This window comes from Vulpes vulpes, chromosome 7 (assembly GCF_048418805.1).
Source record: "Vulpes vulpes isolate BD-2025 chromosome 7, VulVul3, whole genome shotgun sequence".
In the NCBI taxonomy this organism is placed as follows: domain Eukaryota; kingdom Metazoa; phylum Chordata; class Mammalia; order Carnivora; family Canidae; genus Vulpes; species Vulpes vulpes.
Genome location: NC_132786.1, coordinates 6875042 through 6898618, shown reverse-complemented (window position 1 = coordinate 6898618; position 23577 = coordinate 6875042). Strand labels below are relative to the sequence as shown.

General features: G+C 39.0%; 2 protein-coding genes across 3 annotated transcripts in view; both read right to left on the bottom strand.

Moving 5' to 3' along the window:
- Nucleotides 1–23577, bottom strand: part of KEL (Kell metallo-endopeptidase (Kell blood group)) — a 437477-nt gene that overhangs the window by 85697 nt on the left and 328203 nt on the right. For both annotated transcript variants that reach the window (XR_012002430.1, XM_072762819.1), the window contains 4 exons: nucleotides 16795–16900; nucleotides 15529–15656; nucleotides 15249–15400; nucleotides 5067–5124 (listed from right to left, as the gene is read on the bottom strand). The gene's annotated coding sequence lies outside the window, so the exon portion shown is untranslated. The remainder of the gene's footprint in view (nucleotides 1–5066; nucleotides 5125–15248; nucleotides 15401–15528; nucleotides 15657–16794; nucleotides 16901–23577) is intronic.
- LOC140599601 (olfactory receptor 6V1-like) lies at nucleotides 518–1983 on the bottom strand. The gene has a single exon (XM_072762827.1). The coding sequence runs from the start codon at nucleotides 1584–1586 to the stop codon at nucleotides 639–641; it is 948 nt and encodes a 315-aa protein (XP_072618928.1). The 5' UTR covers nucleotides 1587–1983; the 3' UTR covers nucleotides 518–638.

The following is a 23577-nucleotide window of genomic DNA, read 5'->3' as shown; positions in this document are numbered from 1 at the left end:
GTTACAGACAAAGAACATAAACAAAGGGGCACCTGGGTGGCTCAGCGGTTTAGCGCCGCCTTCAGCCCAGAGTGTGATCCTGGAGACCCAGGATCAAGTCCCACATCGGGCTCCCTGCATGGAGCCTGCTTCTCCCTCTGCCTGTGTCTCTGCCTCTCTCTCTCTCTCTCTCTCTCTGTCTCTCTCTCTATCTCTCATGAATAAATAAATAAAATCTTAAAAAAAAAAAAGAACATAAACAAAACTAAACAGCCAGACTGGGAAGGAGAGATTTTAATAGCACATTTTTACAATAATGGAAACATTTACTGAGTTTTTACTGTGTACCAGGCCCTGGACTGAGTTTTATTTGGATGATCTCTTTAGTTGATATTACCATACTGTTTTCACTCCATAGCTCCTTCAAAATCATCTATTCCTTGTCTAAGGTTGACAGATACTTGCCTTTCTCAGGCTCACAGAATCTTGCCTTTGAAACATTCAGATGATGTGAGCTCATTAGCTCTTTGTAGTGAGTGAGCAGACTTCTGTGGGGGTGAAAGAACAGGGAGAAACTGAGGCACTCCAGTGTGGGCATCTGGATGCCCACCTGCAGTGGAGGGTCCTTACTCCTGTGACTTGACTGGTCCTGGGTCTTCTCATCTGTGAGCTGCTGCATCTCTGAAGCGGAGTCTTTTGGTCATATCTTCAATGACCTCCTTGAACTTCTCATTCCGGAAGGTGAAGATGAAGGGATTGAGGAAAGGGGTCACCACTGCAGTCATCAGAGCCACCACCTTGTTGAGGTGTGTGGAGTGGCCCTTGCCTGGCCTCACATAGATGAAGATGGTGCTGCCATAGCCCAGAACCACCACAGTGAGGTGGGAGGCACAGGTGGAGAAGGCCTTCTGGCGCCCAGAGAAGGAGGGGATTCGCAGCACTGCAGCCACAATGAGGACATAGGACACTATGATCAGCATCATGGTGGCCAGCACAAAGAGAAAAGACAAGAAGAAATCCATGCGTTCAATGTGGTGGGTATCAGAGCAGGAAAGCTTGAGAAGTGGGGCAGAGTCGCAAAAGTAATGGTCGATGATATTAGGGCCGCAGAACCAGAGTTGTGTTTTCTGCAGGGTGGGGGAGATGATGGAGACGAAGCCAACCACCCAGCAGACTGCCACCAGCTTCACACACACTGGACCATTCATGATGGTTGGGTAGTGCAGAGGGCGGCAGATAGCCACGTAGCGATCGAAGGCCATGACTGTAAGAATCAAGAAGTTGGTGGAACCCAAAGAGAAGTAAAAGAAAGACTGGGTCAGGCACTTGGCCAGGGAAATGGTCTTATGAGTAGATAGTAGGTCTGCCAGCATCCTAGGAACCACAGTGGAGGTGACCAGCATCTCCATGAGGGAGAAGTTGCAGAGGAAGAAGTACATGGGTGAGTGGAGGCGGGTGTCAAGGCATGTGAGGGTGATAATGGCCAGGTTCCCCAGCACAGTCAGCACATATATCAATAGGATGAATGCAAAGAGGAGGATCTGGAACTCATGGAGATGTGAAAATCCCAACAGCACAAATTCCCTGACGATACTGAAGTTACTCATTACACTCGATGCCAGTTCTCTATTCTACCTGTGAGAAGCCAGGAAATCTTAGTGGGAATATTCCATCAATCCCTGTCTTGACTATGCTCCCTGATGGCTGGCCTGGCTCCCCAAGAGTACTAACTGGTATATTCCCAAAGGGCAAGAACTGACAGGTTCTGATTGACAGGTCTAAGAGTTGGACACTTCCACGTTATCAACACTTCTAATTCATTCTCTGTTGTATTCCATTGCTCATCATTCTATTCAGTGCATTTGTTAAGCTCCAACTCTGTATAAGATATTTGGTGGGTCTGGTAAACATTTTCTTGCTCCCATGTTTAATGATCATTCCATCGTTAATAATACTTGCTGTTAGCTGAGTTCTTTCCAGGAGCCCAGAATTGTGCTAGGTACCTCATCCATTACTTCTCTTCATCTTTTGTGTTCAGTCTCATCTTCTTTGCGGTCTCTGTGACATTTTAGGCTACAAATAACCCATTTACAAATAACCGGCCAGTCCAAGTTCTCCAACAGTTCTGACTTTTCCTTGTCTGGCTCCTGGTCTTTTTTCTTCTTCTTTTATCTATTCTCTCCTCCAGAAAGCTCGCTTCTTCCCTAACTAGAGCAATCTTGAAAATGTAAATAAATCTCTAATCTGCATTCTTGTTCTCAACCCACGTCTCTGATTGCCTGCTGACCACCACAATGTACTCACCGCGTGTAAAAATATACATGTAATCCTCCCCTCTCCCAAAGCCAACATCATGGTCGTTGGTTCCCCAATCCCCAGTCATCCAGGCTTGTCATCTGGAAGGGATCTCTGGGTTTTTCCCTCCTTCTTCTAAAACACTTGAACCACCATCCTTAGAAATATTTTTAACCCAGCCCTCTTTCTTTTTTTCCATAGCCCCCAAGTTCAAGAATTTGTTTTCTCTTAATCATTGTAACCACATTCTTTTTTAGGGAGGAGGTACAGAGGGAGAGAGACAATCTTAAGCAAGCTCCACACTCAACACAGGGCCTGATGTGGAGCTTGATCTCACAACCCTGAGATCATGACCTAGCCTGAAATCAAGGGTCAGAAGCTTAACCTACTGACCCACTCAGGCACCCCTGCAACAGCATTCTTAATGACTTTCTTATTTGTAGTTTTCTCTATATTTAACCTATACATACACTACTGTTATGTTTATGTTTCTAAAATATTATGTCCACAGGCTCTTTTTTCAATAATCTGAGACAAAGTGATTTCATTTATACATTACTCTCAAAATCGATTAATCAAACTAGCTAGCCATCTACCTCCATACAGAAAAAGGCTAGAAGGATGTATTTTAAATTATTAACAGTGTCTATCTTGGGTTATAGCCAGTTCAATGTATATCTATATCTTTATCTTGTTTTCCGAATTCTTTTCCTTTAAATGTATATTTCTTCAGTGATGAGAAAAAAAAACAATTTTAAAAACCAACAGCAACATCTATTCCTTCTCTTGTCTGCTAAATCAAGCACATACTCCCACTAGCAATGACAGTCTTGCACAGCTTTACCCACCTACCCCTCCAGCCTTACCCTCACCTCTTTCATACCACACACTTTGGGCAATCACCAGGCTGGACCACTTCCATTCTCCAAATGTTAATTCCACCATGTTTTCATAAACTTTTCCTTATTGTTCTCTATGCATAGAATACCTTGTCCTGCCTTCTTTGCCTGACAAATTCTTACCTACCTCCTCAGGGACTGTCTCAAATGTCTCTCCTTTAGGAAGCTTCATTCCCCATTCAGATGTGAACTCATTTTTCCTGGAATTCCCAACTGGGAAAGTTATATATCTGCCTTGCATTATAGTTATTCTTATGCCAGCCTTATTTCAAACATTTATTTTTTAGTGGCAGGGCTCTCTTTCCATCTTTATAGCCCTCACAATACCTAGCAACATCCTACACAATGTAAGTACTTAGTAAATGTTAAACAAATGAATAAGTATATCTATTAAGTTTTCATTCCTAGTCCTGAGAAGAAAAGTTTGCCAAATGGAAACACGTGTTCTTTAAATGATTATTTGTCTGTGTGCCTTATGGGCTTTAACAAAGTAATGAGGCAATCATGACCTGAAAATTTCTTATCAGAAAGGGAAGATGAAACCAGGTGTGTTTCAGAATCCAATCCCAGAGGGCCTGGGCAGTACCATCTAATCAAATACAGTACTATTTCTGCAGCAAATTACATGAATATTTACATTTAATGGAACAGATAGAGGCTATAAATAGCCTCACATTAGTAAGTTCAGATCAGGTTTAGCTGTCTAATTAGTTCAACACAAAATTAGAAAAGAAATTTCAGTTGTCGGGCAGCGCCGGTGGTGCAGCGGTTTGGTACCGCCTGCAGCCCGGGGTGTGATCATGGAGACCCTGGATCGAGTCCTGCATCGGGCTCCCTGCATGGAGCCTGCTTCTCCCTCTGCCTGTCTCTCTCTCTCTCTCTCTGTGTCTCTCATGAATAAATAAATAAAATCTTAAAAAAAAAAAGAAATTTCAGTTGTCAAAACAGTTTTGATACAGCCTTGTGGTTATGGAGTGGTGAATGGGGAGACCTCATGCACTGAGTGCCACCACGCACTGGTTTCTGTGCTGAAACAAAGCTGTGAGACAGTGACTGCCTCCACATCACAGGTAATAAAAACTGAGGCTCAGGATGTTTAAAGATCTCAATCCCGAGTCATACCATTCATAAATGTACATGTGGATTTGAACCCAAGATTTTCTAATTCCAATACCTATTTGTTTAGAGTGACTGCAATGCCAAATATACGGAATCTTCAAAATTCTCAAACACCATATCAATTTCTGGACACAGGATCCAAAGCCTATTGTGTAGGTCTGCAAATAGAGAAAGTATTGAGTAAATGGCAAATTAAGAAATGTATTAAAGAGTAAATTTCCATGATCTGCTGTTGATTACCAGCCATGAGAAAGAAGCAGGGAGGGTGTCCCTTTTCTTGCAGAAAGGATCTAATCTGGGTCTCTAACACTGCAGGACCAGTTAGAGGTTCAGCCCTCAATCCTCCTTCTCTTTTATTTATTTATTTTTTTAAAGATTTTATTTATTTATTCATGATAGTCACAGAGAGAGAGAGAGAGAGAGAGAGAGGCAGAGGGAGAAGCAGGCTCCATGCAGGGAGCCTGACGCGGGATTCGATCCTGGGTCTCCAGGATCGCGCCCTGGGCCAAAGGCAGGCGCTAAACCGCTGCGCCACCCAGGGATCCCAATCCTCCTTGTCTTTTAAGGGAAGGGGGAAGCGGGGAGGTCAGGTCCCTAGGAGGCTGCTGCTCCTCCACTACCACTTCCCTGATTGTGATCTCTCCCTATGTGGCCCCATCTTGACATGTATCACATTCTGTGGGTGTCATAAATGCCTGAAAAAGAATAATAAATTCAACCCATGGGCCTATTCTGGTTTATTCACCATCACCTGAAGAGCAGTATATTTCTTACCTGACAGACATCTGTGACATAGCATCCGGATGTTCCACAGTCTAAAACACTTGAAGTCCTAGAATCAGATGTGAAAGACTTGATTCAGGGATGACTTTGTGGTCAGGAATATTCCATTCAGTGCAGCAGGCTTTACTCTACCCCATGCTAGCTGACATTCTTTGCAAATGGACTTCCAGCACAGCCCCCATTATTACACACTCCACTGAACCCATTTTGCCTTCCTCTTCCAAACTCTCTCCAGGCTATTAGACATTTCACCTTAGACTTTTATCTTCCTATTCAAGATCTTGCCTCCCTCCTCAGCTTGCATGTCTGGTGCCCTCCTATATGTCTATCATGTACTTTCATCCCCTTCATGTTGTTTCTACACTCTGGGTTACCACTTGAATTCCAACTCAGTGATCTGGCCCACAGCTCAGAACAGGCCCACAGGAGTATGTTTTAGAACCTGATGTACTTATTGAATAATTTTACATCCCAGGTTTTGATTTATCAAAACTGATTGGTTAATACAAGCAAAAATTAACAGGTAAAGTTCAACATGAATGTGCAACCAGCTTTCCACTGTATCTGGGTCTTCCACAGAGCAGATTTTCCTCAGGGCAGCCTCCATAGTACTCCTTGGAGCATTCTGCTTCCTCCCTTGCCTCAGACAACCTCTCTAAGGTCCAGGGGTCCTGTGTCCCACTGGTGGAGAAAAACTCATCTCCTCCTATCAGGAGACGATGCAGTGCCCCATCAAAACAGACCAAGGGCAGCCTTAGCTATCACAAGTAGACTGGCCAAGGCAAGTCCAAATCCTTTGTGCTCTAGGTTCTATTGTTCAGATCACCGTACAGTGTCAACTAGCAGAGAGCTCACCTGTCTCTGTATAATAGCCCTCTAGAGACTTGGAACTCATTTGAAAGTCCCCTTGTTATGCATCTTATTGTCTAACCACATCAACCCTCTCAATTCTTCTGACTGTATTATCCTTACACTTTTTGACTTTTGAAACAACTTTCCCATCCTGGAATAGCTCTCGTTTTTAATTATTGGGAATTCATTGGAGTTAGCAGTATCATCACCATGACTGTTTGTAGCAGTGTTTGGTCACCAGTGTTCTGAGATATGCCTAGCTTCTCAAGTGAATGAAGGAGGAGAGGTGAGGAATGGGACAGAAAGGCAAGCAGAGAAAGTAACTGAGTATCCCCTTATCCACAGGCTTTTGTAAGGGCAGATGACAGAGTGAACAGCACAGTGGGGCAAGCAGAGCAGTGAGCAACAAGAATTAAAGGCTCAAAAAGAAGACAGAGATGCATCAAGACGAAATCCAGACAGAAATTTCCTTGAACCTAGGTCTCTTAGGGAAGGGCAGAAGGAGTAAAGTGGGACAGAAGACCCCTAGGTCTTTCCCAAGAGAGATAACACAATAGACCAATACGGGGAGTGGAGTCCTGTCAAGAGATTCATTGCTGTACCTAAATCAGCAATAGCATAGTGAGCAATAGGACACAGGCAACTCAAATCATTTATCCATCACTCATTCATTCAGAAAAATATGATTAACAGTGCCATATACCATGGGTGTTCAAAGAATACAGTAGTGAACAAAACAGTTCATGCCTTACAGACAAGTTGGAAAAACAGACAGTAAATAAGTATAAAATGAAAAACCATGACAAATGCTATGAAGGCATGAAAGAAACTACCAGTGATAGATCCCATCCCACCACCCAGGTTTAGATGCAGGACTCAGGATGAGTGGGTGGTACCCAGTAGACAACAAGGCAAGAGTAATGTGCTGATGGAACCAAGAAGTCTCTCTCAAACTCCCTGCAGGCACAGTTTCCAAACCTGGGATCTTTGAGGCAGTCCACAGTAAACAAAGACAACACAATGCAGGATGGAAACACCCTATCCAACCTAGGTCCCTCTTTATATCCCCTTCCTCCTGCTCTTTAGGTACTGGTGGAAGACCTGAAACCAATAGCCTTCAGTTCTTCTCAGTACTGATGATGTGCTGCAGCAGGGTTGACTAGGAGCATGATAGTGGCTCCCAAGGGGCAACTGTCTCCACTGGGGACTTGGACACATCCCAGCACCATAATCAAGTTCAGGAAGAGTTAGCTCCAAGGATGAGTCAGATCAGCCACAGGGGCTTCCTGGGGGACCCTGACTGCTCTCTCTTACTCTCTCCTCCCTCTGCACAAAGCTCAGTGTGCCCCAGCAGCCCTGGGATCTGGGCTCTGGGGTGAGGAGAAGAACAAGTGAGGGCAAGGAGTTGGGCATCAGTTGCTTTAGACACAGGCAGTGCTGAACCAAAAACAGCTAAGCGTTCTCCTTATCTCTGGTCACCTTGGAGGGAAAAACAAGTCCCAAACAGAGAGAGGCTGACATAGTAAAAACGATTCTTTTATAAAATAGAACTCTCCAGGACCTGAGTATCAGTGTGGAGGCCGAGAAAATTAAGGCCATTCCACTTTAAGTTCAGCGTTAGCACAGGGACAGGCATCCCAAGCCCCTGTGAATAAGAGCTAAAATTTAAACATTACTTCAGTTACAGGAATAAAACAGCTTACAGCTTAACATCCTAGAAAGCCCCATATTAGGATAAGAACAGAGGCCAAGCGAAGACCAGGAAGTCCCTATTAGAATGAGAACAGAGCTCAATGCCCTTGAAAGCCCCATATCAGAATGTAAACAGAACTTGAAAAATTCCTCCCCACCTTCTGGAGGTCCCCTAGACCAGCCCTTAAAACTAAGCTGAAACCCACCTCCTCGGGGTCCAAGTCTCTGCTCTGCTCTGTCGGGTATACTTGGACCCAAGCTCGAGCTTGTAAATAAACCCTCGTGTGCTTGCATCGGTGTCAGCTCCTTGGTGGTTTCTCGGATTCACAATCTTGGGCACAACATCAGTATATAGGGGTTCATTCTCCCACCTAAGAATGATCTTCAGAGCATCTTCTCTCAGGGCCTTAGTCTGCCCATGGATAGCAGGAGACTCAAAATCTAAATGTACGGTCCTGAGTTGGTTATGGGAGAAGAGGAAATCATTGAAGAAGGAATCCTGGCCATGATTACTAGAGAAAGATAGTAACTGAAACCAAAATGATAAATCAAGGACCTGTTTACAATTATGAAATGGTAATTATACATATGCATACACTCATACTATTTGTATTTTTGCATATTACAAAAATTTTATGAAAAAATATGGCAAAGAAACACTTTATTAAAGTGTTATGATCCCATTGTTGTGAATACCAAAGCCAAAGGGATTGTGTACCTCTTTATCAGCAAGACCAGCTTCCCTGACTTCTTCACCAAACCAAGGACATGGATCACCTCCAGTGCCTAAGGACTCAGGAAATTACATAGTCCTCTTCCCTTGTCCCTTGCTCTTTCTCTCATAGCAATAACATCTTTATCATATGCATCTCACAGGCACTGTATCATTTGATTTTTTCAACAACTCTGGGAGTAGCTGTTATTGGGGTCTTCATTTCTCTGCTGATGGTACAGAGGAAGCCCTTACTCTAGGAAATACACCTTGTTAGTGGTAGCTGGGTTTGAATTCCAAATTACAGAGAACAGGTGATCTGTGATTTGTGTACTTTAGACTTTTGTAGCACCGGAACTTGTGCACGTTCTACGCTGACATACATAATTGTGAAACTTTCACAGTGCCAAATTCATATATCTGCTCATCTATGAAGATTTCAAGTATCACAGAACATCCCTTGCCATCTAACAATTCAGTTTTGTCTGCGCTATCTTTAAGGTGTTTTAATGAAAAATAATAAAAAGCAAAAATGGAAAACTGGAAAGTAATGATATCTGTGTTTTTCTTAGAGATAAGTCTCATAAATGTAATCAAAATAAAGTTGGTTATCATTAGGCATAGGAAGAATGAGGCATCTTTTAGCCTCAATTCATAGTTCAGTGATCACAAGGTAGTTGATTGTATGTTCAAATATAATAGAAAAGAACAACATTAAATAATATTTTTGATATCCTGACATGCATTATCTAAACTGGGATAGATCAGTTAGAAATAGTTTGAGAGCAGAGAGTATCTTTTTCAGGTGAATTCGTCATAGAAAGGAGAAAAGGAAGAAGACATCGCACAAAAGATGTGCTGAGATGAACACAAGAAAAGCCAAAAACATGTTTTATTGGAGATATATACTGTGTGTGCATGTGTATTTTTTAAAATCTGAAATCAAAGGACATATTAATCAAAAAATAAGAAAAGATTCTCCAAAACCATAGTAAAGGGCAACCAGATGCATTTTTTTTTTCATTTAACAAAGAGTTATCAAACCTTGGCCATTACGAAGTACTATTTTGGGTACCCGACATAGAGCAGTGAACAAGACAAATTCCTCCCAGCATGGAGGTAGCAATCTAATGAAGTCACAGATAATAAGTAACCAAATATATAACTTAATTTAAGGTAGTGATAAGAAATGAAAGGAAAATAAAATCAAGTAAGGGGAAAGAGAATGACATAGATTGTCAGGGAGAAGATGACTCAGAGAGAGTTGAAAGAGGAAGAGCCTCAGTCTTGGAAAGTTGGGAGAGACTGACTGGAATCACAAAAGGCTTAACCCCTGAACTCTGAGGCAAGTCTAATTGGATTCAGGCTAAACTAAGCTTACTCTTTTTCCCTAGATTTCCTCACATTCAGCTAAAGTTATTCTGTTTTCCAGTTTACTGACTTCTATTGTTTGGTTAATTACTATGTAGATGGAGCCCAACAAGAAGAAACATGTGACCAGGGTTGCAGCTTTTGAAAAGAATGCCCCACCCACTCCTTACCTTCCCATGTGTTAGAAATCAGAAGCATAACCAAAGATTAAGCAGGAGAGTACACTTTCTCAAGCCTATGCAATGAAAGGGAAGTGTAATAACATTTTTAAGGAGGAAATGTATAGACATGACAGCTATTAAGACCACGATGACAAGAAGACATATGGTACAGAGTGAAGTTGAGATTATGAGAAGGCTTCTCTATGCTTGCTACTTCCCAATCAGACTATAGGGGATCTCAGCTCTACCCTGAGAATTGGGGATAGCCACTGAGAAGTCATTTATGGATGTCTTACTCCATTTCATCACAAGAATAGGTTTTTTTTTTAATGTAAACTTTATACCCAATATGGGTATAGCCACTAAGAAGTCATTTATGGATGTCCCACTCCATTTCATCACAAGAACAGGTTTTTTTTTTTTTTTTTTAAGTAAACTCTATACTCAACATGGGGCTCAAACTCATGATCCTGAGATCAAGATGTGCATGCTCTATCCACTGAACCAGCGTAATTGTTCAATCCTGGTATTTAGCTTCTACTGGACTTCAACATTTTCTCTTTCTCCAACTTTCCTTAAATTCTTCCCTGTAGATATAATTCTTCTGTTATTCCAGGACTCCTTGAACTTTCTTGTCAGAATCAAGTGGAATCTCATTTTTTCCATTATTAAGTTTTACATATATCCAGAAGATACAGTGTGGTTGCACCTGGATATCACATCCTGTGCACATACATTGACATAGTGTTGATTGCAGGTAATAACAACCTTGCTGATTTTTCACTAGGAATCCTACTTTTGAGCCCTGTTGATAATCAGAATTCCCTGCCAGGCTTTCTATGCTCCTTGACTTTTCTTGTTCATTCTCCATCCTCTATTCAAAACTCTTCTGCTTTCCATTTGGTTTCCCTACTCTTGGTGCCCTCATCATCCTTTTTGCTCTTTTAACTTCCCATCACCTGATATAGATTAGACCTTCCCGTCAATGGATGCCTGGATGACTCACTTGGTTAAGCTCTCAACTCTTGGTTTCAGCTCAGGTCATGATCTCAGGGTCATGAGATTAAGCCCTACACTGGACTCTGCAGCACAGAGTCTACTTAAGATTCTCTCTCTTCCTCTCCCTCTGCCCCTCCTCTTGCTCATGCTCTCTCTCTTTCAAGCGAATAAATAAATAAATCTTTAAAAAAGTAGATCTTCCCATCCAAAGATCTGCCTTATAGAGTATGTTCCCTATAAACTGTAAGGCAAATATCTCAAGCTTGGTGAACTTCTATTTGCATAATTAATTTACATAAGAGTTTTTGGGGAAAAAATACAGTACATCAATCTCAAAGACTGATCCCAGGATAGAGTTCCATGAACACGTGTCTATTCTCTAAAAAAAAAGGATATGAAGGTGGAATTTAAAAGAGATATGACAGTCATATTGCTGTGAGATATATGTCACTCTCTTTTTCTGGACTTCTCATCCTTTTCCTTTGTCTATGGGAAAAATGTTTTTTGTGTGTGATGGGGCTGCAAATATCTGGTTAAGTTCATGTTAAATATGGTGACAGTCTCAACTAATGTCACTTTAATAATTCAAATTATGAAGTGTAACAAAAATGGAGAGGGGTTTTGAACCTCCAAATCATTTGTAAGCAGTTTTGTAAGATATTTTACTTGCATTTAGAAGCTGTGAGTGAGCCATCTGAAACTAAAGAAATGGCAGTAGAGACATTGAGGGTAACAGTGAAATTGGGGGCATGGGGACTAATTTATGAAACTGGATTTACAAAGTCATCACAAAGAACTGAGAGAAGAGCTGAGGGAAGCAGAGGTCCTGTGCTAATCATCCTGTAAGAAAAACATCAAAGAAAGGATGGGAGAAGAAATGGAGAAAAACCAGCAGAGAGATTCTAGTGTGTGGTGACTAAGATAGGGTGTTTGGCAAACAGAACATAAATAACTGCTCAGAGTGCTCAGAATCTGATGAGACACCGCTCTAAAGTCTGAGGGAAAATCTGAGGGCAGAGCCTATGGATGGATTTTCAGCTCTGGCAGGAAACACATATTTTTCTCATAGATTTCAGAGGAGTAGCTGGTCAGGAAAAGAGAGTGAAAGCAATAGAGAGAAACTACATGAGCAGATAAAGGAGCTCTTCCTGAGTGTGAGGGTGAGATGTCCTAACTAGAAAAAATAATGACCCCAATGCTGCTAAAGGGAAAATGAACTCAGGAAGTCCTCCAGTGATTGTCTACCTCAGCAAGCTTGTACTTAGTAAGGAGAGGCACCTGTAATTTATCTCAACTGTATGTAAACTCTGGCTACATTTTCCTTATGCTGTTTTGCCTGAGAGCAGATTCTGAGCTTGTCGTCCTTCCTGGGGGTTGGTCAATGGTTGGATAAACTATAGATAAGAGAAACAGAATTGAAGGACCTTGTTTCATGAAAAGAAAATCACCTTTCTTTTTCTTAAAGATTCATTTATTTATTTATTCATGATAGTCACAGAGAGAGGAGAGAGTCAGAGACGGGGGCGGGGGGGCGGAGCAGGCTCTACGCTGGGAGCAACCTCAATCCCTGGGCCAAAGGCAGGGGCTAAACCGCTGAGCCACCCAGGGATCCCTGAAAATCACCCTTCTGATGTCTTCCCCTTTTGTATTGTATAGGCAATAGAAAATATCCCAAAGTCAATGGGGTGAAAACTCTGCCTGGGAGAGAATCTTGGATTAGGGTCTGCTTAGAATGGTTTGGTCAATTTCTGGCCTCCTTGAAGGGGAATACTTAGTTGGTAGGGGAATGTCATTGCAATGTTACCTTGGGAATTTCAGAGAGCTGGGGCTGGTGGAGATGGGCTCATGAATGGGTGCAGTTTTTATTTTTTTTATTATTTTTTAAATCATTTTTTAAAGATTTATTTATTTATTTATGATAGACATAGAGAGAGAGAGAGAGAGAGAGGCAGAGACACAGGAGGGAGAAGCAGGCTCCATGCCAGAACTCCAATGTGGGACTCGATCCCGGGACTCCAGGATCACGCCCCGGGCCAAAGGCAGGTGCTAAACCGCTGAGCCACCCAGGGATCCCCGGGTGCAGTTTTTATGCTCTGATTCTCATGGTGCTAATTACTCTATATTCTTGAGAACTTAGAACCTAAAGAAATAGCTAGAAGAACTGATCTTCTCTGAGATGGAATGTACCTTCACATAGTCTCTCCTTCTGAAATAATAGTCCTCCCACTCAATGACCTCTCTTCCATCTGTGCACACACACACACACACACACACACGATACCACTTTCTCCCTAGGACTGTGGATCTTTCACCTACAATGGCTGGTTTGAGCCCAAGACTGAGATATCAGATATTCTTCCTCCACTGTCATCTAGGTAACCTCAAGTACATGGCAGCATCACCATCTCAAAACTGACTTGAGTTCCTTATTAGTCCTCAATCAAATTCACAAACCTCACAGTAGCACAAGCTCTGCTATATCTGCCCCCGGAACACCCCCTGATTCAACAACATCCTTTACCTCTGTTCCCATTCCACACACCAACAGAATCTCATTTATTATTCAAGCAAATCAGTTACCTTCCTTTTCATAACAGCTTCGCTCTCCTGGCATCAGCTGCTTAGTCATTTGCTTCCCCCAGGAATACTGTACCTCATCCTCCTGCACCTCACATCCTACTACACATAAAACAACTCACCAGTCTCTCTCTCCATTCCTATAAAATCCTAATTGCCAGTGTCATTTCATTTTGACCTTCCATTTAGCACTTAGGACTTAGATTCCCAAGATTCAAACCCACTTTAATATCTTATAGAGATTAGGAGGAAAGAAGAAAATGCAATTAGCAGGAAATTACAAATTGATAAGAATTAATAAAGGAGTTGGTATGCTGTTCTTAGATATTACTCTGTAATGAGAATAAAGTGCTTATTAAGAATTTCCTCATCCCAAGCAATCCACAGGACTCTTAAAGAGGTGTGCCTCCGCATTTCCTCATTGAGCTCTCAGTTATCAGCCCCTGGTACAATTTCCAAAGGAGCGAAACATCATTATCACTGTATATTACAGCTGTACAGGGAAATTGCTGTGGAGGAGCTCTGCTCTCCCAAAAGGGTGCTAAACACTTATCACAGCAAAATTATGTGTGTTTGACTGTAGCTTCCTGGCAAATAATTGAACATTATGTAGGAAATACACTTAAAAATAAATGGAAAGTTCAGAAATTTAAGGCAATTGAGCGTTTTTAGTTCAAGAAATTTTGGCTCAAACAATGAAAGTACAAGTTATAGGATAAGAAGACTGTGACCGTGAGCAAAATTCATAAATGTCTTATAAACCTAAAGGGCCTGTGGATTTTGTCCCTCCCTAATACATCACCCTCATCATGTAAGAGCTGAAATCAAAGATTATCTGATAGTTACCTTTCTAGCCACCTATTTTTCCTCCTTCCACAGAGGAGCAAAATGTAAATCACTGCCTCCCAACTTACTACTTTCTCTCTTACCTCTTATAGTCGTTAGGCATTTTTTGTCACACTCACATCTAGGCCTTTTGCCCCAAACTTCCAAACTCTGATAGCACTACTTTTCTCTACTCCCTTGTTATTTGTCTAAAACTGCCCAAATCAAGACCAAGATATCTCAAACTAGTAGTAATTAATGTGTTAACAAAAAAAAAAATTAATGTGTTAACAAGAAAAAAGAAAATTTCTTTTTAGAAACCACTTGTGTTTTTCTGATTACTAGAAGATAGAAATAACCATTACCTGTTATCCATACGCCCAAAGAAAATGACAATTACCATTTTGGAAAATCATAGGCTTTGATTCAAATTGGAAATGACAAAGAATCTGAGGACTCATCCCCTAGCCCCTTGGAATTGCGCAGAAGATCCCTGCAGAGAAATTTCTCAGGAAATTTCCCATCTCTGTCTTCATTCTTTATTAATCTACTTCTTCCGAAGCATCAACTTTCAACATAGGAAGCTTTTTCCTAGATTCAATTATTATTCTTCGGTTTTGTTAGAAAATTTTTTCCTAGATTCAATTTATTATTCTTCAGTTTTGTTTAATTATAAATGTTGTATTAAAAATAGAACATGCTTTAAGTTCAGTTTTAGGTTTACCTAGCAGCGAGACAGTTTTGGAAACTTCATCTCATTCCTCTCTCAGGAGATGTGGTCTAAATTTAAAAACAAATGAGCACTTTTCAGCAAATGTTTTCCTTTCATATGATTTGTACCACCTGTTTATTATTCCTCAATCCTTGATAATGTATTTCACATTTTTTTGCCATTTTACCTAGCCAGAGAAAAAACCATTTGAAGTTGGACTAGGTAAGCAACTCGGAAGGCATTTGCATAAAGAAGTAGAATTGAAACTCTACCATAGCCCCTACAGTTCACAGACTAAATTCCTCATCAATTCCCTCATCTTTCTTGCTGCTGTCTCTAAATAAAAGTAAGCATCTGCAAGGGCCACATCCTCAAGCTTCAGTCTTTCTCATCAACCTCTGCTGTCCTTCTGCTCCACGGGCGCCTGTTGAGAATAATAAGTTGGCAGTTAATAAAAGATAGAAGAGGACATAATCTGAATGCCCCAGCTAATCAGTCACAGGACTAGAATTTTAAGTTCTATAGACTTGAAACTATAGGTTGAATACTCACCTTACTGAATACTTAATGACAACAAAGGAAGCTAATCCTTGGAGTGGAGTTTAGGTAGAAGTAAATGGAGTTGAGATCAAGAGAGGCCAAGGTGCTTAATGGATTATCCACACAAACATAGAAGTTATCTGGAATGATAACATAAGCTATGGTGAAAAAAGATCATTCTTGGCTAGATGCCAAATTCTCCAAAGAGTGTAGGGGATTGTTCAGGAAAGCAATTGGTTACAGGGAGAAGGAGTGGTAGAGCAAGATACAATCAACGATACTAGCCCCAAAGTAGCAGAGATCATTGATGTCTAAAAGATTTAGTTCAGACACCATCTTTTCCAAGAAGCCTGCCTTGACTCTTCCTCCAATAGTAACTAAATGAATCCTGGAATGTTTCTCTGGCCACTGTGCAAATTTCTATGGTATCATATAACAAGTGGTATCTATTAGTTTATATTTCTTTTAGACTGTGATCTTCCCTGGTGCCTGGTGCATAGAGAAGCCAACTAAAAATTTGTTCAACTGAACTCTTAGATTCTATTGCCTCCACCCAATGTGATTTATTTTGATTATTTTCTCATCACCCTAAACTATGCCAAATGTTCAAACAAGTCAGAATTAATAGAGATGCTGGATTTAGTATTATACACTTCTTATCACTGTATATGTTAAAAAGAACCATGAATGTTGAAGTCAGAGAGCCTTAAGTTCAAGTTCTGACTTTATAATTTATTCAAACTCTTTGAGCCTCCACTCCTATAAAATTCAAGATAATAAACACCTTACAAAATATGTTTTATAAATTAAAAGTAATATCCACTATAATATATATACAATTGCCAAACAAGGTCCATATTAGAATTCCCTCTCTCTCTCTCTCTCTCTCTCTATCTCTCTATCTCACACACACACACACACACACACACACACACACTCACCTTCTTTCTCTCTCACATGCACATACATGGACACTCTCTTCTCTCACCCTTGAATTTGGACATGGTCGTATGACTAGTTTTGACCAGCCACATATGAATGTCATGAGTCAATTATAATGGAAGTATTTAAAAGACTCCATCTTCTACTCTTCCACCACATTGACTAAGGAGGCATGTAACTGAATGGAGATGCGCGTGAAAGGGGCCTAAACTGTTGAGCCATTGCGAGGTAGATGATAGCTGCCCTGGGCTTACAGTGGACTTTGCATAGATGAGAAACTTTTGGTATATTTATAGACTCATATTTTTTTATGTTTGTTACTATAGCATCACCTACCTTATATACCTTGTATATCTTCATACTTTGCATTCTGATAAAGAAGACATATCCTTCTGGGCAGATAATTCTGTGTTACTGCTTCAGGATGAATACTAGAAGAGAGCTATCAGAAGGGTCTTCTGTTGATGGATATAGTGTCAACTACATCTCCAAGTATAATATTATTTTTTCAAAAATCTCCAGAGATGCTAATGGAAACAGGACAGTATTATAGAATACAGTTCTATTAACAAACTAGATTTAGTTTCCATTTTCTATAAGGAAGAACAAGAACTTGTGCTAGCTCCTTGACAAAAACAAACAAACAAACAAAAAAACTAGAAAACACTGGACATTTTAGAAATAAAAAATAAACTAATTTTATCTCCAAATAAAATGCTATTTCAGTTTATTATTTTTAATTAACAATATTGCTTAATTAATTTAGTAATATTATAGGTATATTAATTTCATTAAAATTAATATTTTATTTAAGCAATTAATTTTTATTTATTTAACAAATAGTTTTTTAGAAATAATAAAGGTAATGAAACCAAAATAAAAACCTCAGCAGATGAGATTATTGTAAGAATGGAGGAGACAGAGGAAAGGAGCAGTGAGCTGAAGATAGAACAATAAAAAAAAATTGACAGGGAAAAAATAAACAGATATAAGACAAAGCTAAAGCAGTGTTGAGAGGAAATTTTATATACATTAGGTAAGAGGAAAAGTCTTAAATCAATATTCTAAGTTCCCATCTCAAGAACCCAGAAAAGAAAAAGGTAAAATAAATTCAAAGAAAATAATAAATTAAAAGCAGAAATTGATAAAATTAAAAACAGAAAAGTAATATAAAAATAAACCAATGAAACAAACATCTGTTTTCTTTTAAAACATCAGCAAATTGGCAAAGTTCTAACAGTGTGAATGAGAGAGAGAGAGACATGATTTACCAACTTTAGGAATGAGAGAAGAGATACTACTATAGACATGAACATGTAAAAAGATAATAAGAAAATAGTAGGAACTATATAGAGTTCTACACATAAATTTGACAACTTAAAAAAAAAGCCTACTTCCTCAAAAGACACAAACCAGCACAACTCACCCAATCTTAAATAGGTAATTTGAATACCCCTTTACTATGAAGAAAGGTGAAATCATGATCTTAAAACTCTGAAAATAACTCTTCAGGCCCAGGTAGTTTAACTGGATAATTCTACCAAATATTTAGAGAAGAATTAATGTCAAATAGATGAAAAAGGGATTTGTTTCAATTCATTCTATGAAGCTAATATTACTAAGGCTTATAGTAGACTTTGCATAGGTGAGAAAATATGATTGGATAAACATACCAAAACATACCACAACATGATAAAGGCAGTGCAAAACAGAAAACTATAAATCAATGTCTTTGAATATAACACAGAAATCCTTAACAAGATTTAACAAACAGAATTTAGCAATATGTAAAAAGAATTATCACCATCATTAGGTGGGGATTATTCCAGCAATACCAAGCTGATTCAATATTCAAAAATCAATTAGTGTAAACCATCACATTAGCAAGTGAAAGAAGAAAAATCACATGATCATACCAATCAGTGCAGAAAAAGATTTTGACAAATTTAGCATTCATTTATAATAAAAACTCTTAGAAAATTAGAAATAGAGGACAACTGCTTCAACTTGATAAGTAGCTTCAAAAAAAAAAAAAAAATCCTACAAGAGTGCCTGGGTGACTCAGTTAAGTGTCTGCCTTCGGCTCAGGTCGTGATCTCAGGGTCCTGTAATCAAGTCCAGTCTGTGGCTTCCTGTTCAGTGGGGAGCCTGTTTCTCCCTCTCTCTCTGCTGCTCCCCTTGCCTGTGGGCTCCTTCTCTCTCTGGCAGATAAATAAATAAAATCTTTTTTAAAAATCCTACAGCTAATGTATTTACTGATGAAAGATTGAATGCTTTGCCCCTAGGACCAGGAACAAGGCAAGCATATCTGCTCTCATCACGTATTCAACATAGCACTAGAAGTTATAAACCAATACAAAAAGGCAATAAAAGACATATATAGCAGGAAAGAGTTGATGAAAAAGTATTCATGCACAATTTCTTTAAACAGTAAAATTTGTAAGTGTAAACCTAACAAAATATATATAGGACTTGTATGTTGAAAACTACACAACACTGATGAAAAGAATAAAAAATGGCAGCCCGGATGGCTCAAAAAAAGGCTCAGCAGTTTTGCGCCGCTTTTGGGCCAGGGTGTGACCCTGGAGACCCAGGATCGAGTCCTATGTCAGGCTCCCTGCATGGAGCCTGGTTCTCCTTCTGCCTGTGTCTCTGCCTCTCTCTGTGTCTCTCACGAATAAATAAATAAAGTCTTTTAAAAAAAAAGAAAGAAAAGAATCAAAAAGATCTTAAAAAATAGAAAGACATGACATGTTCATGGGTAGGAAGTTTCACATAACAAAGATGTCAATTCTTTCTAAATTGATAAACAGATTTAATACAACTCCTACCAAATTTTCAACATCTTTTATAGATACCAGCAATATTATACTGAATTTTACACTAAAAAGCAAAGGAATTAGAATAGCTCAAACAATTTTGGAAAAGAAGAATAAAGTGAGAGAAATAGAACTACCCAACTTCAAGACTCATTATATAGTTAGTGTAATCAAGACTATGTGTACAGGATCCCTGGGTGGCTCAGTGGCTTAGTGCCCCCCTTCAGCCCCAGGTATCATCCTGGAGTCCCAGGATTGAGTCCTGCATCGGGCTCCCTTCATGAAGCCTGCTTCTCCCTCTGCCTGTGTCTCCGCCTCTCTCTCTCTGTGTGTGTGTGTGTGTCTCTCATGAATAAGTAAATAAAATCTTTAAAAAAAAATCAAGTCTATGTAGTATTGGCATTGAGGTAGACACACAGATCAGTGAAACAGAAAAGAGAACCCAGAAATAGATCCACACAAATATGGCCACCTGATATTTTACAAAAATGCAAAGGCAATTTAATGAAGGAAAGAACTTTTTCAACTATTTGGTGTGGAAGCAATTGGATAAAAGTTATAAACGAATTTGACCTAAATCTCACATCTTATACAAAAATTCACTCAAAATGGACCATAGATTTAAATGTAAAACATAGAACTATGAAGTGTATAGAAAAACAAGTAAGAGAAAATCTTTAAGAACTAGGACTAGGCAAACTTGACACTAAATCAAAATCCATAAAAAGAAAAATGATAAATTTGATTCATCAAAATGCAAAACACTTTGCAGAACTGTTAAGAGGATGAAAAGTCAAGACACAGACAAGGAGAAAATATTTTCAAACTACATATTTGAAAAGACTATTGTCTAAAATATATTTTTTTAATTTATTTTTTATTTATTTATGATAGTCACAGAGAGAGAGAGAGAGAGAGAGAGAGGCAGAGACACAGGCAGAGGAGAAGCAGGCTCCATGCCCCGGGAGCCGGACGTGGGATTCGATCCCGGGTCTCCAGGATCGCACCCTGGGCCAAGGGCAGGCGCTAAACCGCTGCGCCACCCAGGGATCCCTCGTCTAAAATATTTAAACATTATTTAAACTCAACATTAAAAGCACAAACAGTACTGTTAGAAAATGGGCAAAAGACATAACAAGGTTGCTTAATCAAAGAGGCCATACAAAGGGCAAAAGAAAAAAACACAAAAGATTTTCAACAAAATTAGCTAATGGGAAAATAAAATCACAATGTAATATAGCCTATCATAGATTTACCTATCAGATTGCCAAAAGTTCAAATAGAAACAGCACCAAGGGCACCTGGATGGCTCAGTTGGTTAATTATCCAATTCCTTGATTTTGGCTCAGGTTATGAGATCTCGGGGTCATGAGATTGAGCCCCGCACCAGGCTCTGCCCTCAGCTCGGAGTCTGCTTGATATTCTCTCTCTTCCTCTCCCTCTCCGTCTGCCACTACCCTTGCTCACTTGTGTTCTCTCTTTCTTTCTCTCTCTCATAAGTAATTAAAGAAATAAAATCTTTTAAAAAAAATAGTAACATCAAATGCTTGGGAGGATGTGGAGAAAATGTATCACTCATACAATGTTGGTGGGAATGTAAAATGGTGTAGTTACTTGGAAATCAGTTTAGCAGCTTCTTTAAAAAACAAAACATGCAATCACTATGTGACTGAGCAGTTACACTCCTAAGTATTTATCCTAGAGAAAGAAACTCTTATGTTCACACAAAAGCCTGTACATAGGGGCACCTGGGTGGCTCAGTTGGTCAATCATCTGCCTTCAGTTCAGGTCATGATCCCAGTGTCCTGGGATCTAGCCCCGCGTCGGGCTCCCTGTTCAGTGAGGAGTCTGCTTCTCCTTTTCCCTCTGCTTCTGTCCCCTACTTGTGCTCACTCTCTCTCCCTCTGTTAAATAAACAAAGTCTTTTTAAAAAGGCTTGTACACAAATGTTTACAGTAACTGTATTTAAACTAGCTAAAAGAAACCAGATGATGTTCTTCAGAATAAATTGTTGAATAAATAGTGATACATCAATACTATGGAAGACTACTCAGCAATTAAAAAAAGAAATGATCTTTGGGGTAAATCCCAGCAGTGCAATTGAACTCCAATAAAATAAATAAGTAAATAAGCAAGTAAGTAAATAAATAAACAGGTAAATATAAAAATAAACAAGTAAGTATGCCTTGAAATAAATAAATAAATAAATAAATAAATAAATAAATATCTACTAAACACAGAATCTGCATGAATCTCCAGAGAATGATGCTAAATTGAAAAAAAAAAAAAAAGCTAATCCCCAAAGGCTATATGCTGCATAAGTCCACTTTTATAACATTTTTGAAATGACAAAATTACAGAAATGGAGAACACATTGGGGCTTGCCAGGGGTTAAAAGAAGGGGAGGGAGAGGATGGAAGTAGGTATGACTGAACAAAAGCAACATGAGGGATCCTTGTGGTGATAGAAATGTTCTGTATCTTAACTATCTAAATCAAGATCCTGGTTGAACTTTAATGTGATCATCAATTTGAATTTCCTATAATGCCCATGGAGTTGCAAATATAGTCATAAGAAAGTCATGATTGACTAGGTAGATATGCAAAGTGTAGTTCCATTTTTACTTCAGTGTCATGTGTTTATATAGCTTATACATTATACAGCATTATATAATGGAAATGTTCTGTATCTTAATTATGAATATTCTGGTTGTGATTTGTACTACAGTTTTTTAAGATGTTATCATTGGGGGAAACTGGATTAAGGGTATATAGGATTGTTCTGTACTATTTCCTACAAATTCATGTAAATCTACTATTATCTCAAAATAAAAATTTTAAAAGAAAAAAATAAAGGATCTGCATACAAAACATCATTATGGGATTATAAGGGAAAGGAGGGGAATCCATGAGAGACTCCTAACTCTGGGAAACAAACAAAGGGTTGCAGAAGGGAGGTTAGTGGGGGAATGGGGTAACTGGGTGATGGGAACTTGATGGGATGAGCACTGGGTGTTATACTATATATTGGCAAATTGAATTTAAATTTAAAAATGTAAAAATAAAACCCAGTGTACATTAATTTAAAAATACTTTGTTAAAAACCACTAAAAACAAAAATAATTTAAAAACCCCCACATCATTATGTGTTTTCCAAGTACACATATAGAAAATAGACACTGAGTAGATCAAAATGACTGCTTGCTGGTAGGGAAGGTGAGGATGGGATTGGGGAATGGAGATAACTTATTTTGCTCATAGCACAAAAAGTTCAAAATAAGTTTTTTAATGCTTTCATTTCAGTTGGTGCGTACTTATCTCATTACTGACCATCTAATCAGCCAGTAACGGGTTGTAGCACAGAATGCATTACTTCCTATTGAGTGCATCCAAAAATCATAGATCAAGGGTCACAGACCAAGAAATAATTCTATAATATGAGGTGTATAGGATGTCCACAGAACTCCAGATATAGTCACAAGCAACACATAATTGGCTCAGGAAGGGATGCACAATATAGCTCCATTTTGATTCCAGGTGTTGAATAACTACACAACAGCTGATGCAAGTCAAGTGATTGTAACCTTAACAAGAGTTAACTCTGAATTTTAAAATCCAATTTTGGGAGCAGATATGCTAATTGGCTTATTGTAATTGGATAATTAATTTGAAATAACATATTGCCATTAAATAATAAAATAGGTTCAGTTTAATCAACTAATCTTTTTCTTTTTTTCTTCTAAGTTTTTCTTTAAATTCAAGTTAGTTAACATATACTGTAGTATTGTTTTTAGAAGTAGAAATCAGTGATTCATCACTTACATACAACAGCCAGTGCTCATCAATCACAAGTGTACCCCTTAATGTCCATCACCCATTTAGACCATCACCCATGCAAATCCCCTCCAGCAACCCTCCATTTGTTCTTTATTGTTAAAAGTGTTTTATGGTTTGCCTCTCTCTGTGTGTTTTTATCTTATTTTACTTTTCCTTCCCTTGTCCTATGTTCATCTGTTTTGTTTCTTAAATTCCACAGATGAGTGAAATCATACGGTATTTGTCTTTCTCTGACTGACTTATTTCACTTAGCATAATATACTCTAGTTTCATCTATGTTGTTGCAAATAGCAAGATTCCATTATTATTAATGGCTGAGTAATATCCCTTTGTGTATATATACCACATCTTCTTTATCCATTCATCAATTGATGGACAATTGGGTTCTTTCTATAGTTTAGCTATTGTCGATAATGCTGCTATAAACATTGTGCATGTACCCCTTCAAGTCTGTATTTTTGTAT

Bases quoted from the DNA above. Each gene is read 5' to 3' on its own strand.
- LOC140599601 (XM_072762827.1), bottom strand. From the start codon at position 1,586: ATGAGTAACTTCAGTATCGTCAGGGAATTTGTGCTGTTGGGATTTTCA.